Here is an 18433-nt window from a genome sequence, read left to right as displayed (position 1 = left end):
TGTGATTTCAGCTATCTTCTACATATAGATTATTGGGTTCATAGAGGATTTTACAGACAATGAAATGGCCGAACAAAGGGGAGGATACAAGAGGTGGATGGACAAGAATGACAACGCTACAGTCAAAAACAGATTGGGTTAAAGGGTGTCAGCAACCAATGTGTTAAAGCAGAACTAAACCAGAGTTCCAGCCTGTATTAAAAAAAAAAAAAAAAATAATTAAAGCGGAGTTCCACCCTGGGAATACTTTTTTTAATAAAAATACCCCCGGGACAGTCAGGGCTAGTACATTCCACAATGGCTAGCCTCTGATCTGTCCCGGCTTGCACTTACCTTTTAGAAGAAATACTTACCTTGAAAATGTATTGTCCAGTGCTGCCATCTCAGGTGTGGGCAGCTTGAAGCCAGCGCGATCCTCTTCTGCGTCCTCTTCCGTCTTCTTCTGTCCCACGATGCACTGCACCGGCCCTGCCGTCACTTCTGGTGCGTCAGCGTCATCCCTGCACAGCTTCTGGGCATGCCCAGAAGCTGTTTAGCAAGGTATGACGGCGCCTGCACCGGAACTGACGTCGGGGCCGGTGCAGGCGCATTGATTCCTGGGAGCGATGACGTTCAGCTCCCAGGAATCATTGCAAAGCCAGGAAGTGACGAATCACCGTGGCCGCCGAGGGGAGGAAGAGGAAGTTAGGTGAGCATATTTTCTTCTAAACCAGGTAAGTAAAAAAAAAAAAAATTGCGATTATCTATTTGTTTTTCAGGTGACCCCGGGCATGAAGATGGAGGTAAGTTTTATTTTAGGGTGGAACTCCGCTTTAAAGCTCACCAGCTACAAATACTGTAGCTGCGGATTTTTAATATAAAAAGGACACTTATCTGTCCAGGGATCCCGCAATTTTGGCACCTAAAGCCGACCCGTCTATTGGCTCCGGGTGCAGGCGCCGACATCGTTACTAATGGAAACAGGAAGTGAAGCATTGCAGCTTCACAGCCTGTTTCCTACTGCACATGCCAGAGTCGCGCTGCGCTTTCTGAGTGGTCCCGCTGTCTTCCGAGACATGTGCGTGTCTCCCAGAAGGCAGCAGGGGGGGGGGGGGTGGAGGAGGGGCCGCAAATGATGTAGGTCGCCGTGGCGCCCTTACATGGAAATAGGAGCGGATAACTGTTTTTGACAGGTATCCACTTCCCCCCTCCCCTCCGAAAGGTGCCAAATGTGGCACCAAAGGAGGGGAGGAAGCAGATAAGCGGAGCTTCCATTTGTGGGTGAAACACTGCTTTAAAGAGTTACTAAACCCATAACAGTAAAATCAGTCTGTGTATATGCAGTAAAGGATGAGTGTTATACTCACTGTGGAACCTAAGGGGTTAATCCTCTGCATTGTGTAAAAAGGCGGTTTGACCCTGTCTTGTCTGATCCTCCCATTTTTCAACAGTCCCCAATACATTTGCTGATAGTACAGAGCCTTGGGGGCACTCTGCACATGCTCAGTTTGGTGTGTATTGTTAGAAAATTGTTTTTTTTGGGGGGGTGCATGTGATCAGCACAGGGCCAATCAGCACTGTCCAGACAGAGGGCCAGGGGTCATGCAGCCTCATAAGACAGTCAGAGCTTTAACCATTGATACTGATAGAAGTCATAAGACTGCTATATACTGTTGATGAGAAAATTGGATTTTTGACTTACCGTAAAATCCATTTCTCTGATGTTGACGGACACAGCTCCTGGTAATCATAACCATTGGGTTATACTGCCCCCTACAGGAGTAGGACACTAGGCAGAAAATAATTCTGGCTACACCTATAGGCAGTCCCAGGGGATATACGCCCACTCTATTATAGCCACTCAGTTTAGTTACAAGCAATGTCAGAACTATAACTCCACAGAGAGGCGGGTGCTGGGTCTGTCAATGAACATCAGAGAAATGGATTTCACGGTAAGTCAAAAATCCCATTTTCTCTTTGTTCATTGACGGACACAGCTCCTGGTATTCATAACCATCGGGATGTCCAAAAGCATTGTTAAGCCTGAAGGGTGAGAACAACACAAAAAAATTCCAAGACTAAACGTTAGCCAACCAGGCAACAGGAGCTCAACCAAATAACTGGAGCCCACCTGAAAAAAAAAATACACCCTCAAAGAGGATCAGGTCCTCTTAAAACAGCAGCCAGCAAAACCTTGCAGGCCAAAGGAAGCATCCCCAGATGCCAACACATCCACTTTATTAAACTTTTTAAAAGTGTGCACCGACGACCAGGTGACCCCCTTGCAAACCGGCGTCACTGACGCCTGATCACGGAAGGCCCAGGAGGCAATAAGCGCCCTAGAAGAGTGCACCTTGACAGGGTAAAGAAGAACCTGACCCCTGATGGAATAGGCCTGAACCACCGTCTGACTGATCCATCTGGAAATGGTCGCAGAGGAAGTGGACAACCCCTTTCGAGGTCCGTCCGTAAGCACAAATAGAGAGTCTCACTTCCTGAAAGACTCCATCGCTGCCAGGAACACCCTAAATGCCTGGACCACATCCAATGCATGCAAGGCAATTTCCTTCGGATGTTTAGGCATGGGACACAGGGAAGGCAACACAATGTCTTCATTCAAATAAAAATCAGAGACAGCCTTTGGAAGGAAAGGCAGACAGGGGCAAAGAACCACCTTATCCCTGCGAATCACCAGATAGGGTGAACGACAGGATAACGCCGCCAGTTCCGACACCCTGTGCGAAGAGGTGATAGCCACCAAAAGGTCACCTTCTAGGACAGAGTAAGCAAGGGAATCGCCCGAATATTTTCAAAAGGAGGCTTCTGTAGAGCTGAAAGCACCAAATTGAGATCCCAAGGTGGCAATGGAGCCCGCACTGGGAGGGACCAAATGTCGGACACATTAGGAAGTGTGTGGCCAAAGATCATTGGAAGAAGACCGCCAAAGCCGACACCTGGCCCTTGTCGGTACTCAAGGCCAACTTCTGTTCCACCCCCCCGTTGAAGGAAGGTTAAGATCCAAGCCACCGAGAAGGAGCAAGGATGAACCCCAAGAGACTCACACTATGCAATGTACGCCTTCCACGTGCAATAAGTAGATTTCCTAGCTTTCAACAGTGTAGGAATCACTGATTCAGATAAACTCCTATCCTTCAGCACATGTCGTTCAACTGCTAAGCCGTCAAAGCCAGCGACTGTAAAGCAGGATGGAAGATTCTGCCTGAGAGGAAGCGTCAAAGGAACATCGGCGACCAGCCCCACCGGATCAGAGTACCAAGCCTGACAAGGCCAGTCTGGAGCCACTAAGATGACTGGAATCCCTTCTGCCCGATCCTGCGTAGAAGTCTGGGCAGAAGCTTGAGAGAAGGGAAGGCGTAAATCAGCTGATACTGATCCCACGGGGCAACCAGCACGTTTGTGGCGTCTGCCAGAGGATCCCTTGACCGAGCCACAAACCTCTGCACCTTTCTGTTGAGCTGAGATGCCAACAGATCCACCTCGGGGGTGCCCCACCAGAGACACAGCTGATGAAACACCTCCGGATGAAAGGACATCTCCCCTTGCTCCAACGCCTGCCCAATGAAGTAATCTGCCTGCCAATTTTCCACCCCGTAAATGTGTATGGCGGAGTGGGCTGGAACGACCCATTTTGCCCACCTTAGAATACCAGCTACCTCCAGAGATTGTGATCTCCAGGTTTTCCACCAGAGCAGAGGGAGACTCCGCTCGCAGAAGAAGATCTTCCAGGTAGCCCAGTACTGCGATCCCCCATTGGCGTAGCAAAGCTAGCACCGGGGCTAACACTTTTGTAAAGACCCGAGGAGCAGAGGTGAGACCGAAGGGTAATGCAACAAACTGATAATGCTCCCATCGCTGCCCATAAAGACTGCCCATCAGTGCCGCATATTAGTGCCTTCTCAACAGTGCCACCTCATCGGTGTTGCATATCAGTGCCGCCTATCAGTGCCTCCTCATCAGTGCCCATCAAAGCCACCTCAGTGCTGCATTTTAGTGCCTTGTCAATGCCACCTATCAGTGTTGAATATAAGTGTCGCCTATCAGTGTCCCCTCATCTGTGCCCATCAAAGCCACCTCAGTACCGCCTATCAGTGCTGCATATTAGTGCCTCCTCATCAGTGCCGCCTATCTGTGCTTATCAGTGCAGCATATTAGTGTTTCATCAATCCCGCCTCATCAGTGCCCATCAGTGCAGCCTATAAGTGCCTGTCAGTGCAGCTTCATCAGCGCACATCAGTGAAGGAGAAAAATTACTTATTAATAAGATTTTAGAGAAGAAACAAAGAAATATATATTTTTTTTAATTTTCAGTCTTTATTCATTTGTTTAGCAAAAAAAATAAACTCAGTGGTGATTAAATATACTAAAAAGAGAGCTCTGTCTGTCTCAAAAAATGATAAAAATGTAATTTGGGTACAGCACTGCATAACCGCGCAATTGTGATTCAAAGTGCGACAACGCTGAAAGCTGAAAATTGGCCTGGGCAGGAAGGGGAATGAAAGTGCCCTGTATTGAAGTGGTTAAAAAATCCCCTTTACAATAAAATGAAAGCATGCAGTTATTCATGCTGCACTATAGTGATACAATTTATTTTTGGAGTTTCTCAATCCAATATATTGCCCAGCCCGTTAGCATTTCTACTCACATCTGTTCTCGTCTTTCATCAAGGAAGCAGAGGGCCCCTTTGTGTTGATCCACAGGGGTTCAAATCAGGTAGCAGATCTCCAGAAAACATGGAAAACCCTCTAAAGAATGGATAAAAATAAATGCAAGTAATAAACGTCTCACCTATTTCTTCCACAAGGGGCTTTGCTGTTCTGACTCCTTTTGGTGCCAATAGTGAAGTCAGCAGATTCAGGCCTTCAAAATGTTGTCCTGGGGTCTCTTTAGGCACTCGGACAGTGAATACGCCTAGGATAGAAACAATACAACATACTGGTGAGCAGGACTTGAAGGGATAGGCTTAGAAACAAATGGAACCATTGAGGAGGGGAAAGAGCGGCCAAAATGCATGGGCTCAAATCGCACTGCAAAGAACTGCATGTGATGTGGTACGATTCCTCTCCAAATCACATGCCATTTCTTGCACCGTATCAGTGTGAACCAGCAGTTAGGTTTTCCAGGATGGATCAGAGAGATTCTGGGAAAGGAAAGCTGGGTTTTTAAATCCCTGCACCAGCTGCATGGGCTGCGACAGCTAATCACCCTTGGAGATAGGTGCAGCAGGGCCCGGAGGGGTGGGGGAGTGGTGGTGGGGGGGGGGGGTGTATGGTGTTAGTTCATCTTTTCATTTTTTGTGAAAGGGTAAAAGAACATTGAAAATTAACTCCACTTTCGGGGGGGAAAATAAATTAGCAAATAAAGAAAAAACAATAAAGCGTATACAATTGCGACACAAATTATATTGTAACTAGACATTAAGCCCGTTAAATTAACGGGCGCTAGAACATATGGCTGACTGAGCGGCTCTCGCTTATCTCTTTTTTTTTTCTAACAACGCGAGAGCTGCATGACATAGCCAGCTCTGCACATAGCGTCCCTGTTGCCCTAGCAACAGAGACACGGGCAGAGCTGACCGAGCGGCTCTCGCGTGCGAGCGCGTAACCGCCGCGTGCCTGCGCACACCCGCCGCTTCAAGAGTTTTGGCCGGCCGCCCGACTGGGGTGTATGTAGGATATCGATTCTATATTAATAATATGCAAGTGTCTCTGCGTCCGTCCCTGTGTCTGTGGGATTGCGCTACTGCGCATGTGCCCCACGGACAGCCGTTGGGACTGGGGGCGGGCACCATGTCAGGGGCCCCAGAAGTAAGTCACACTGACCTGTGTAGGATGGGGAGCTCCTCGGTGTCGGAGGCCGGGTCCCGGGTGTTGGGGGTTACCCTGATAATGGTGCTCTTCAGGGAAGTTCCTCTGAGCAGGCGGCTCCGGACCAGATCCATATTCTCCGGAGAGTCTACACTCACCCGCATGCTGGAGCCGGGCAGGAGCACCCCATCATGGGTCAGGAGAAGAGGCAGGCGCCGGGGGATCTGGATAGAGCCGCTAGAGGCCATGACCGGCCACACACACAATCCGCACACCGACCGACCAAACTCACTGACAGCTCCGAGTTCGGGCAAAGAGCAGCAAGACTACAACTACGGAGAGCGGCCGGAGACAAATCATCTCCGCCTGAGGAAACCACCGCCATCTTGTGATATCCAACATACACCCCAATATAATCACCTCATCATATACTATACACCCCAGTATCATCACCTCATCAGATATCCTGATGATACTGGGGTGTATAGTATATGATGAGGTGATTATATTGGGGTGTATAGTATGTAGGATATCACAATATATGATGAGGTGATTTCTGTCCTCAGCCCTGTGAGGTGAATTCCCAGTTGTAATACTCACAGTTGGCCAGTAGATGGCGGTGGTTTCCTCAGGCGGAGATGATTTGTCTCCGGCAGCTCTCCGTAGTTGTAGTCTTGCTGCTCTTTGCCCGGACTCGGAGCTGTCAGTGAGTTCGGTCGGTCGGTTTGCGGATTGTGTGTGTGGCCAGTCATGGTCTCTAGCGGCTCTATCCAGATCCCCCGGCGCCTGCCTCTTCTCCTGACCCATGACAGGGTGCTCCTGCCCGGCTCCAGCATGCGGGTGAGTGTAGACTCTCCGGCAGGGCCGGAGTGCGACTCATTTTCAGCCCTGGAGTTTCATGCCTTAGACCGGCCCACTTTAGTTCACGACTGACTATATTAAAATAATGTAATTAAAACCTCAGAATATAAGTTTGCAATGGCTGCGGGCATGGTACAGGAGAATGCGGGGCTACGCGCATGGTACAGGGGAATGCGGGGCTGCGCGCATGGTACAGGGGAATGCGGGGCTGCGCGCATGGTACAGGGGAATGCGGGGCTGCGCGCATGGTACAGGGGAATGCGGGGCTGCGCGCATGGTACAGGGGAATGCGGGGCTGCGCGCATGGTACAGGGGAATGCGGGGCTGCGCGCATGGTACAGGGGAATGCGGGGCTGCGCGCATGGTACAGGGGAATGCGGGGCTGCGCGCATGGTATAGGGGAATGTGGGGCTGCGGCCATGGTACAGGGGAATGCGGGGCTGTGGGCATACTACAGGAGATGCAGTGCTGCGGGCATGGTACAGGAGTACCATGCCTGCAGGACTGCATCTCTTGTAGTATGCCTGCAGCCCCTCATAATGGCAGGCAGTGCGGCAGTGGAGGAGTCTCACTTACCTGTTCCTGATATGTCCTGGGGAGGATGGGGGAACTCCTCGGTGTCGGAGGCCGGGTCCCGGGTGTTGGGGGTCAGCCCCGATAATGGTGCGGGGTGTGAGGGCCGTTGTACTGCCGATAGTTTCAGTAGCCACCATTCTGAATTCCTATGTGCTGGGGAGGCGGAGTTCCGATCAGTTGGCTTAGATTTAAAAATGGCGCCACCCGGCGCCAACACGTCATTGCGTATGCGCCGCCGCTCTGGAAAGCTTGAATATGTGTACGGCTTTTACCGAGCAGCAGCGCATGCGCAGTGACATGTTGGCGCCGGGTGTCGCCATTTTTAAATCTAAGGCAACTGATCGGAACTCCGCCTCCCGCCTCCCAAGCACATAGGAATTCAGAACGGTGGCTACTGAAACTATCGGCAGTACAACGGCCCTAACACCGCACCATTATTGGGGGTGACCCCCAACACCTGGCCTCCGACACCGACGAACTCCCCCAGCCATCACAGGTCAGTGCCCGCCCCCAGTCCCAACGGCTGTCCTGTGGCACATGCGCAGTAGCGCATTTACACGGACACAGGGAATCTGGAATGTGGACGCAGGGACACATGGGTTTTATTAATATAGATTGAATGTTATTGAAAATTATCTTTCCTTTTCAATCTGCAGCTGTTGTAATTTTCTGAAAATGCAATGCAATATGGCTGCCTGGAGGTGTTCTGTACACAGAATGTATACTGACCACACCCCAGAAACATAATTTCCTGCTTGTGTGATTGGCTCACCAATTTTCCCAGAAGTCTGCCTAAGGTACAAGTCAGATTTCTGGCATCCCCTGCAATAAAAATGTCATTTTTGGTGAGATATTCCCAACAGGAACACGTCCAATGGGATGCAGACCCAGCAGATTTCCTCATTAGTGCCCTGAAGGTGCCACAGCTGACAGATAATTATGAAACCACTCCCATCAGACCCACTCAGCACATAGGCACAGAGGAACAAAATAATGATTTCTTCAGAATAACAAAAAGGTAGGAAACTGCAACAAAGTTTGTTAAAATCCTTGTAATGTACAGAGATCACCCAGAGGGGAATGTTTTTTTCTCAACAAAAGTGGAGTTACGCTTTAAAGCAGGGATATGCAAACTGTGGCCCTCCAGCTGTTGCAAAACTACAAGTCCCATCATGCCTCTGACTTTGGGTGTCCTGCCTGTGGCTGTCAGTCTTGCTATGCCTCATGGGACTTGTAGTTCTGCAACATCTGGAGGGCCACAGTTTGCCTATCCCCGCTTTAACCACTTTACCACCGGAGGATTTTGCTGTCTTACGTTTGGGCCACTTTTTGTGATTCGGCACTGTGAGACTTTAACTGACAATTGCGCGGTCGTGCGACGCCGTACCCAAATGAAATTGACGTCCTTTTTTCCCCACAAATAGAGCTTTCTTTTGGTGATATCTGATCACCTGTGCAATTTTTACTTTTTGCGCTATAAACAAAAAAAAAGAGCGACAATTTTGAAAAAATAACAATATTTTTCAATTTTTTTTTATATGAAATTCCCCCACCCCCCCCTAAAAAATGTAAAAATCTAAATTTTTTTAATTTTTTTTTAATTTTTTGCCAATTTGTTTTCTGCTACCTATGTTTGGTAAAAAAAAAAAAAATCGCAATAAGCGTATTTTGATTGGTTTGCGAAAAGTTATTGCGTCTACTAACTACGGGAACGATTTTTGTCATTTTTGGTGTTTTTTTTTAACGAGTAATGGCGGCGATCTGCGATTTTTTTCGCGGGACTGCGACATTGTGGCGGACAGAACGGACCCCTGACTGATATTTTTGACACTTTTGGGGGTACCAGTGACATTACTACAGTAATCAGTGCTATACATATGCACTGTTACTGTAAAAATGACACCGGCAGGGAAGGGGTTAATTTTTATTGGTGATCAAGGGGTTAATGTATGCCTGATGCTTACTAACGTGTGTGGGGGGAGGTGACTATGTGACACAAGGACAGATCGAGGGTTCAGCTATGCTGAACCCTGCAATCTGTCACTCCTTGTCACTTAGGAGATCCGCCCGCTTGTGTTTACACAAGCAGGCGGATCTCCACACTCGATTCCCCGACGATCGGGGAAGAGCAGCGGCGATCGCCGCTGCTCCTCTCCTGGCCCGACTCCCGCTGTGACTGAATACAGCGGGAGCGAGCCTCCGGCGGCGCGCACGCGCCGCCGAGAGAGGGGAATGTCTGGTGATGTAGTACTACGTCGCCAGACGTTATCGAGCCACTTTGCCGCAGTACAGCTCTAGTGAGCAGTGCGGAAGTGGTTAAAACATAAGCTTTGTATCCATCACACTTTACTATACGTTTTTACTTTCTGTGTGACACTATAATGTTCAATCTTCAACTGCCTACATAGAATGTTTGCATTGACATAACATTACATGGGTTCAACCGTTCCCACATGGCACAATGCAAAATTTAAACATTCTTGGACTGGGCACAGGGGAAACCGAGATCCTGTAAACAGCTAATGAATATTAATTAAAGCAGATTGCAGCCCTTGATAAGAAATACATATTGACCAGAGACGCACATAACAGTGGATAAATTGATTACTTCAAATGGAAAATGTGATTTATGTGACATGATCTTACCATCATTAGCGTTATATACGGCTTTCTGTCTCCCATCTTCCACAATCCTGCCAGGCAGCGTCAATCTGCACACAGATGTGATAATATTTTATTAGCAGAGGGAACACGCTGTGATTTTTTTCCATGCCATAACATCTACAGCAGCGGGTAGAGCAGAAAGATGAGAGCAATGTAGGAGTCTTTAATAATCACAGCAAAAAAAAAAAATAATCACACAAACAGCCAACATGTTTCGGGGTCTCTACGGTCCTCTTTCATTAAAGCTTAAAGTGGTTGTAAATGCTGAAGGGTTTTTTATCTTAAAGCATTTTATGCATTAAGAAAAAAGCTTTCTGTATGTAGTAGCCCCCCTAATACTTACCCGAGGTCCGTCAAGATCAGGCGGATGTTGCACGAGAGAGACTCAGCTGTCTGGGACCCCCCTCCTCATTGGCTTAGACAGCAGGGTGGCCCCATTGGCTCCCACTGCTGTCAATCAAAGTCAGTGAGCCAATGAGGATAGAAAGGGGGCGGAGTTGGGTTGCGGCTCCGTGTCTGAATGGACACATGGAGCTGCGGCTCTGCTTGAATGCCCCCATAGCAAGCTGCTTGCTGTGGGTGCACTCAACTGGACGGAGGGGCCAGGAGCACCAAAGAGGGACACAAGAAGAGGAGGATCTGGGCTGCTCTGTGCAAAACCACCGGACAGAGCAGTTAAGTATAACATGTTTGTTATTTTTAATGAAAAAAAAAAAAAAGGAGACTTTAAAGTCGTTGTAAACCTCTGAAATGAAAAGTGAACAACGCAGATCCTTTTATAGTGTGTACTTGCCTATATTCAAATTAATGAGTGTGATTGCGGTCTGCTGTCTCCTTCCTTTCCTACCTATGCCAACACGAGACAGACAATCTGGAGGAGACAGCCCTACTCCACCCTTCAGCACAGAGTAGGTGATTGACAGCCTCAGCTGTGCATATTTCCCAATGAGACTGTAGAGGGTGGGAGTGTCTATTCCTCCACAGGTCTCAGAATACACTCAGCTCTCCGCTCTATGCCAAGGGTACGTAACCAGTGACAGCCTGCAGAGCCTTTTGATGTGGCTCCCGACCTCAAACCAAGAAAGCGCATGCCCATGCTCTGGGATGGTTGGTCGGCATTGTCCGGGGTGTCGTGGCAGAGTCTGACGTTTAGAGGAATGTCTCACCGGATGATGATAGCTAGAGGCATCATCCCGGTACCGTTTCTTAGGGCCAGCGGACGGCTTTCCGGCGGTAATGACCGATGTGGCTCGGGAGCCGCTTGATCGTTACCCTGGCAAGGGGGAGGGGACGCCCCCCTCCGGCGGCTTTGCCCGGGTCTCCCGTCCCACCGGGAGACCCGAGCACCCAGCCGGCACCTCCACCGGCTGGATTGAATCGCGATCAAAGCCGGAAGCGGCTTCGATCGGGTCTCCGATGACGTAACCCGAAGGCGGCATCCATGACGTCAAGTCCGGGTTACTCTGCTGCTAAAGGCGGCAAATTAAAAAAGTGACAGTATTCAAAAATGCCGTTTTCGGCATTTTGAATACATGGAAGTGTAGTGGAGGGGTCTAGGGTCTTTTAGACCCTCGATCCCTCCATAAAGAGTACCTGTCACTGCATATTGCTGTCACAAGGGATGTTTACATTGCTTGTGACAGCAATAAAAGTGATCAGATTTTTTATTTATTTTTTTTAAAACCTGTGTTAAAATAAAAAAAATTAAAAATAAGAAAAAAAAAAAAAAATGTAGCCGCCTCCATCGCCGTTAGCTCGCGCACGAAAGAAAACGTTTATGGAAATCACGCTGCAAATGAAATCGCTGTTCAAACCACACATGTGAGGTATCGCCGCAATCGCCAGAGCTTGAGCAATAATTTAAAAAAAAAGAGCTACACTCTAAGGGCTCTTTCACACGGGCTTTTTACACGGGCTTTCCGTGTGAAAGCTCCGCTGCGGTCCTTTTTTTTTTTTTTTTTTTCACGGAGCGGATGACATTTCTGTCATCCGCTCCGTAGGTCCGCATATCATCCCATCCGTTTGCGGATGATATGCGGACCTAATGTAAGTCTATGGGGATTGCGGATGTCAGCGGATGACACCGCTGACATCCGATTTCCCTTCCTTTCCGTTTTTTGAACGGAGGAAAAATAGGGTTCTGTTCCGTTCGAAAAAACGGAACAGAACTGAAAGGAAGGAAATCGGATGTCAGCGGATGGTATTCCGCTAACATCCGCAATGCCATAGACTTACATTATGTCCGCAAATCATCCGCAAAAAAATAGGATGATTTGCGGACATACGGAAAGCCCGTGTGAAAGAGCCCTTACTCTAAACTGGTAACCGTTAAAAAAATGTTAATGCGTCGCCAATGGAGATTTTTATTGACCGTTATTTGTCGCCATTCTGCGGGTGTGCGCAATTTTAAAACGTAACATGTTGGGTATCTATTTACTCGGCGTGACATCATCTTTCACATTATACAAAAAAAAATGGGCTAACTTTACTGTTTAGTTTTTTTTAAATGCAGTGAAATGTGATTTTTCCTAATTTTTCAAAAAAAAAAAAAAAAAAAAAAAAAAAATTATATATATATATATATATATATATATATATATATATATATATATATATATATATATATATATATATATATATATATATATATATATATATATATATATATATATATATATATATATATATAATGTTTGGGGGTTTTAAGTAGTTTTCTAGCAAAAAATACTGATTTAAACTTGTAAACAAAAAGTGAAAAAAAATAGGCTTAGTGGTAAAGTGGTTAAACTGTGGCTGAAGAAAAAAATTGCCTTAAGTATGGCCACCCTGGGCGGAGAAATCCATCCCCGCTGGGAGAAGACACTGATTATTTCTAGCAGCTATAGGAGGCGCAAGCGATAATCGCAAGAGAATCCAGCAGGCAGGAATCAATAAATCAACTTAGTACATTCAGCCTGCCCAATAACAGTTTGAATCTTGGCCGGTTCACCAGGATTCAAACCGTATATAGAGGCCAGACAGGATTATGTTTGTACCTCAGTCTCAAGAGGAGAGCTGGGACACCCTAGAGAAAAAAAAATGTGCCCTCAGAGAATGGGAGTCTCAGATTTCATCATAAAGAATGTAGCCAGAACACTGGCAGAACTAAAGCCTGTCAACACACAAGAAAAAAAGAAATTTCACTATCAACAGCTTGATTTGTTAAAGCAGGCAGATATAAAAGCAAAAATGAATGCATATGTAGTTTCCTTTTTTTTTTTTTTCTTTATTACAAGCAATGTAAGCACCGGAATATGATCTGGTATCAGTCCCTGTACAGAAGAGCTGGAATATTCCTTATCTGAACTTGCTTTATGTAAAAAATGCAATATATATATATATATATATATAAAGTTGTTTAAAAAGGTTGTAATCTCAGGAAGAAAAAAACAACCTTGTAAGACAAAGGCATAAAGAGCTGGTATGCATTGCATACTAGCGCATTACAGTATGGAATACTTACCTTAGAACGAAGCTATTCCAGCTGCGCACGCACACTGCTGATATTTTCCCTGGAGTTTCTTCCGGTTTCATGGGCTCCGGCACTGTGATTGGCCAGAGCCGTGATGACGTCACTCCCGTGCACGCGCGCAGGAGCTGCCATTCACGGCACAGGGCTCGGAAGGAACGTCACCCGTGGCCGTTCCTTCAGAGCGCATGCGCCAGTGATGTCACCGGTAGACATATGCCGGTTTTCGGTAATTCGATATATCGCGGTATTGCATAGCCACGGTATTGTTATTGTGGCATTTTTAAAATACCGAGTTTCTCTGTCAAGTCTGCCTGACTTGTGAATTGATACATTTCAGTGAGCTGGATGACTCATTCACTCACTCAGCTAAGCCTTTCAGCATTAAAGTCTGCCAGTAACTATAAACAAAAATGATTACATTTGTATCTTTTCCTTCCCTCTGCCAGGGAGAAAGGAAGTTTAACCTCTTAAAGACTGGACCTTTTTCTGACATTTGTTGTTTGCAAGTTAAAATCTGTTTTTTTTTTTGCTAGAAAAGTACTTAGAACCCCCAAACATTTTATATATTTTTTTAGCAGAGACCCTACAGAAAAAAATGGCGATTGTTGTAATATTTTATGTCACACTGTATTTTCGCAGCAGTCTTTCAAACGCAATTAATAGACTTTAATGAATAAAAAAAAAAAAAAAACGTAACAGTAAAGTTATCCCAATTTTTTTTTTTGTTACACAGAGAATCGTGAGAGAATCGTGATCTTTATTCCAAGCTAAAAAATCGTGATTCTCATTTTGGCCAGAATCGTGCAGCTCTAATATATTATATATATATATACACACACACACACGCATAGCAGCCCACATTACATTATTATATAGCCATCAAGCAGTGTCTGGCCTACCTGGTGATGACTGGTCCTGGCGCTCTGATCCGATGGCCTGGTCTTTAAAGGGGCAAATCCTTGCGATCCAGAAGTGGTTAAACCTGCAGGAGGACCGGTGTTTTTATCTATTAATGACTTTACTATTGCTTTAGGCCTGGTTCACATGTATGCGGGTTGGCGGTTCACATGTATGCGGGTTGGCGGTTCACATGTATGCGGGTTGGCGGTTCACATGTATGCGGGTTGGCGGTTCACATGTATGCGGGTTGGCGGTTCACATGTATGCGGGTTGGCAGCCCACATTTGCACAGGCATAGCAGCCCATTGATTTAAACGGGCTGCTATGCCCTCATTTTCCGCAGAAAAAAGGTGCATGCAGCATTTTTTTAAAATTCAGTGGCCTTGAAATCCATCCTGCTTTTGCACCATGCGACTAACCTGCAGTTCCTGCTCTGGCAAGCTTTCTGCAGTTTTTGTATACGTGGGCACGGCATTTAAAAACAGTTTGCGTGTGCAGCAACGGCAGGTAAGTCGCATGGTGCAAAAGAAGGATGGATTTCATGGCCACTGCATTTTTTTAAATTCTGCATGCACCTTTTTTCAGCTGAAAACGCAGGCATAGCAGCTCGAGCCCATTCACATCAATGGGCTGCTATGCCTGTGCAAATGTGGGCCCCCAACCCGCATACATGTAAACCAGGCCTAAAGCAATAGTAAAGTCATTAATAGATAAAAACACCGGTCCTCCTGCAGGTTTAACCAATTAATGACTTTACTATTGCTTTAGGCCTGGTTCACATGTATGCGGGTTGGGGGCCCACATTTGCACAGGCATAGCAGCCCATTGATGTGAATGGGCTCGAGCTGCTATGCCTGCGTTTTCAGCTGAAAAAAGGTGCATGCAGAATTTAAAAAAATGCAGTGGCCATGAAATCCATCCTTCTTTTGCACCATGCGACTTGCCTGCCGTTGCTGCACACGCAAACTGTTTTTAAATGCCGTGCCCACATATACAAAAAATGCAGAAAGCTTGCCAGAGCAGGAACTGCAGGTTAGTCGCATGGTGCAAAAGCAGGATGGATTTCAAGGCCACTGAATTTTAAAAAAATGCTGCATGCACCTTTTTTCTGCGGAAAATGAGGGCATAGCAGCCCGTTTAAATCAATGGGCTGCTATGCCTGTGCAAATGTGGGCCGCCAACCCGCATACATGTGAACCGCCAACCCGCATACATATGAACCACCAACCCGCATACATGTGAACCAGGCCTAAAGCGATAGTAAAGTAATTTATAAACAACACCTCCTTCAGGTTTAACCACTTCTTGACCACAAGGATTTGCCCTCTTAATGACCAGGCCATCGGATTGGAGCCGAGTGCCAGGACCAGTTATCACCAGTTAGGCCAGACACTGCTTGATGACCTATTTTAGGCCTGGTTCAGAGTCTGTACTGACTGACTATATAATAATGTGCATAAGTGAACCAAAGCCCCTAAATTCAGCAATGAAATTGAAGTGAGGTGGAAATTTAATAATTTAAATTTAATAATAGAATACCGTGATAATACCGTATACCGTGGCAAAACCTTAATCAATTAATCGCAGCATGAAAATCTGATACCGTCACAAGCCTAGTCACCGGCTGCATATAATTGTAAAGTAAATATCTCCTAAATGGTACATGTTTAGTAGATATTTTCACTACCTATAGGTAAGGCTTGCCTATAGGTAAATGTCTGCAGAGGAAGCTTACTTTAAGTACTGTACATATAGTATGTAACCACCCCTTTGTGCATAAACCCTTATAAACTATGCAAGTATATTCATTGCAAAGCCCTAAATAGTACAAGTTATCCGGGTATATAAATCTATAACGCATTGTACAGTGGATATAAAAAGTCTACACACCCCTGTTAAAATGTCAGGTTTCTGTGATGTAAAAAATTAAGACAAAGATAAATAATTTCAGAGCTTTTTTCACATTTGATGTGACCTATAAATTTAATTTTACAACTCAATTGAAAAACAAACTGAAATCTTTTTTTTTTTTTTTTTTTTTGGGGGGGGGGGGGGTAAAAATAAAAATCTGAAATATTGTGGTTGTATAAGTGGGCACACCCTCTTAAAACTGAAGATGAAGCTGTGTTAAGAAATAAGCAATCACATTTAAACTCATGTTAAATAGGGGTCAGTACACACCTGCCATCATTTAAAGTGCTTCTGATTAACCCCAAATAAAGTTTAGCTGTTCTAGTAGGTCTTTCCTGGCATTTTCTTAGTCGCATCCTACAGGAAAAGCCATGGTCCGCAGAGAGCTTCCAAAGCATCAGAGGGATCTCATTGTTAAAAGGTATCAGTCAGGAGAAGGGTACAAAAGAATTTCCAAGGCCTTAGATATACCATGGAACACAGTGAAGACAGTCATCATCAAGTGGAGAAAATATGGCACAACAGTGACATTACCAAGAACTGGATGTCACCCCAAAATTGATGAAAAGACAAGAATAAAACTGGTCAGGGAGGCTGCCAAGAGGCCTACAGCAACATTAAAGGAGCTGCAGGAAAATCTGCAGAAAAATAAATGGCTGTGTGGTACATGTGGCAATCTCCCATATTCTTCATATATCTGGGCTATGGGGTAGAGTGGCATAACGGAAGCTTCTTCATATGTCTGGGCCATGAGGAAGAGTGGCATAACGGAAGCCTCTTTATAAGTCTGGGCTTACAGGTAGAGTGGCATAACGGAAGCCTCTTCATATGTCTGGGCTTACAGGTAGAGTGGCATAATGGAAGCCTCTTCATATGTCTGGGCTATGAGGTAGAGTGGCATAACGGAAGCCTCTTCATATGTCTGGGCCGTGAGGTAGAGTGGCATAACGGAAGCCTCTACATATGTCTGGGCCGTGAGGTAGAGTGGCATTACGGAAGCCTTTTCTTACGAAGAAAAATATCCAAGCCTGACTACATTTTACAAAACCTGAAGTCTCCCAAAAGCATGTGGGGAAATGTGTTATGGTCTGATGAAACCAAGGTTGAACTTTTTGGCCATAAATTCCAAAAGATAGGTTTGGTGCAAAAACAAAACTGCACATCACCAAAAGGACACCATACCCACAGTGAAGCATGGTGGTGGCAGCATCATGCTTTGGGGCTGTTTTTCTTCAGCTGGAACAGGGGCCTTAGTCAAGGTAGAGGGAATTATGAACAGTTCCATATATCAGTCAATATTGGCACAAAACCTTCAGGCTTCTGCTAGAAAGCTGAACATGAAGAGGAACTCCATCTTTCAGCATGACATCGACCTAAAGCATACACCCAAATCAACAAAGGAATGGCTTTACCAGAAGAAGAAGAAAGTTTTGGAATGGCCCAGCCAAAGCCCAGACCTAAATCCAATTGAAAATATGTGGGGTGATCTGAAGAGGGCTGTGCACAGGAGATGTCCTCGCAATCTGACAGAAGAGTGGGCAAATACTGTCAGGTCAAGATGTGCCAGGCTGATACTCATACCCAAAAAAAAAAACTGTACTAAAATCAACAAGTGCTTCAACAAAGTATTAGTTTAAGGGTGTGCACACTTATGCAACCATATTATTTCATTTTTTTTATTTTAACTTCCCTCCACCTAAAATATTTCAGTTTGTTGTTCAACTGAGTTTTACAGTTTATAGGTCACATTAAAGGTGGAAAAAGTTCTGAAAAGATTTACCTTTGCCTCATTTTTTTACTTCACAGAAACCTGACATTTTAACAGGGGTGTGTAGACTTTTTATATCCAATGTACATTATATCATCAACGTGCTGTAAACTTGCTTTGTGTAAATCAGCATAAATCACTTAAGTGACATTCCATGTCACAAATAAAAAGTGTCCAGCGCTTTGTGCAAACATATGCAAAATATATGCAAACTATACTATCAAAAAGTCCAGTGTATCAATTATTCACACACTGTGTAGTAACAGTCGCACAATACTCTCCATATTCCTCCACTTGGTGCAGCAATCATCTCAACACTGTGAATCCTTCCAATTATCAAGAACTCACCAGATAATAAAACCGCCTCAAATAAAGTGGGTCATTCATATTCATGAACACTCCGAGAGCAGAACCACCATTCCAGGTATTCCATACGTG

The 18433-nt window shown here is 45.7% G+C and overlaps 1 protein-coding gene across 1 annotated transcript in view; it reads right to left on the bottom strand.

Moving 5' to 3' along the window:
• Nucleotides 1-18433, bottom strand: part of SHQ1 (SHQ1, H/ACA ribonucleoprotein assembly factor) — a 197045-nt gene that overhangs the window by 167115 nt on the left and 11497 nt on the right. The window contains exons 2-3 of the mRNA XM_082266435.1: nt 9888-9952; nt 4786-4908 (exon numbers count right to left, since the gene is read on the bottom strand). Coding sequence (XP_082122561.1) covers nt 4786-4908; nt 9888-9952 — 188 coding nt within the window. The remainder of the gene's footprint in view (nt 1-4785; nt 4909-9887; nt 9953-18433) is intronic.

The sequence above is a fragment of the Pelophylax lessonae genome (genome assembly GCF_965119305.1).
Source record: "Pelophylax lessonae genome assembly, chromosome: 8".
Classification (NCBI taxonomy): Eukaryota; Metazoa; Chordata; class Amphibia; order Anura; family Ranidae; genus Pelophylax; species Pelophylax lessonae.
The sequence above is the reverse complement of the archived record's forward strand: the minus strand, read 5'-3'. Positions and strand labels throughout refer to the sequence as shown.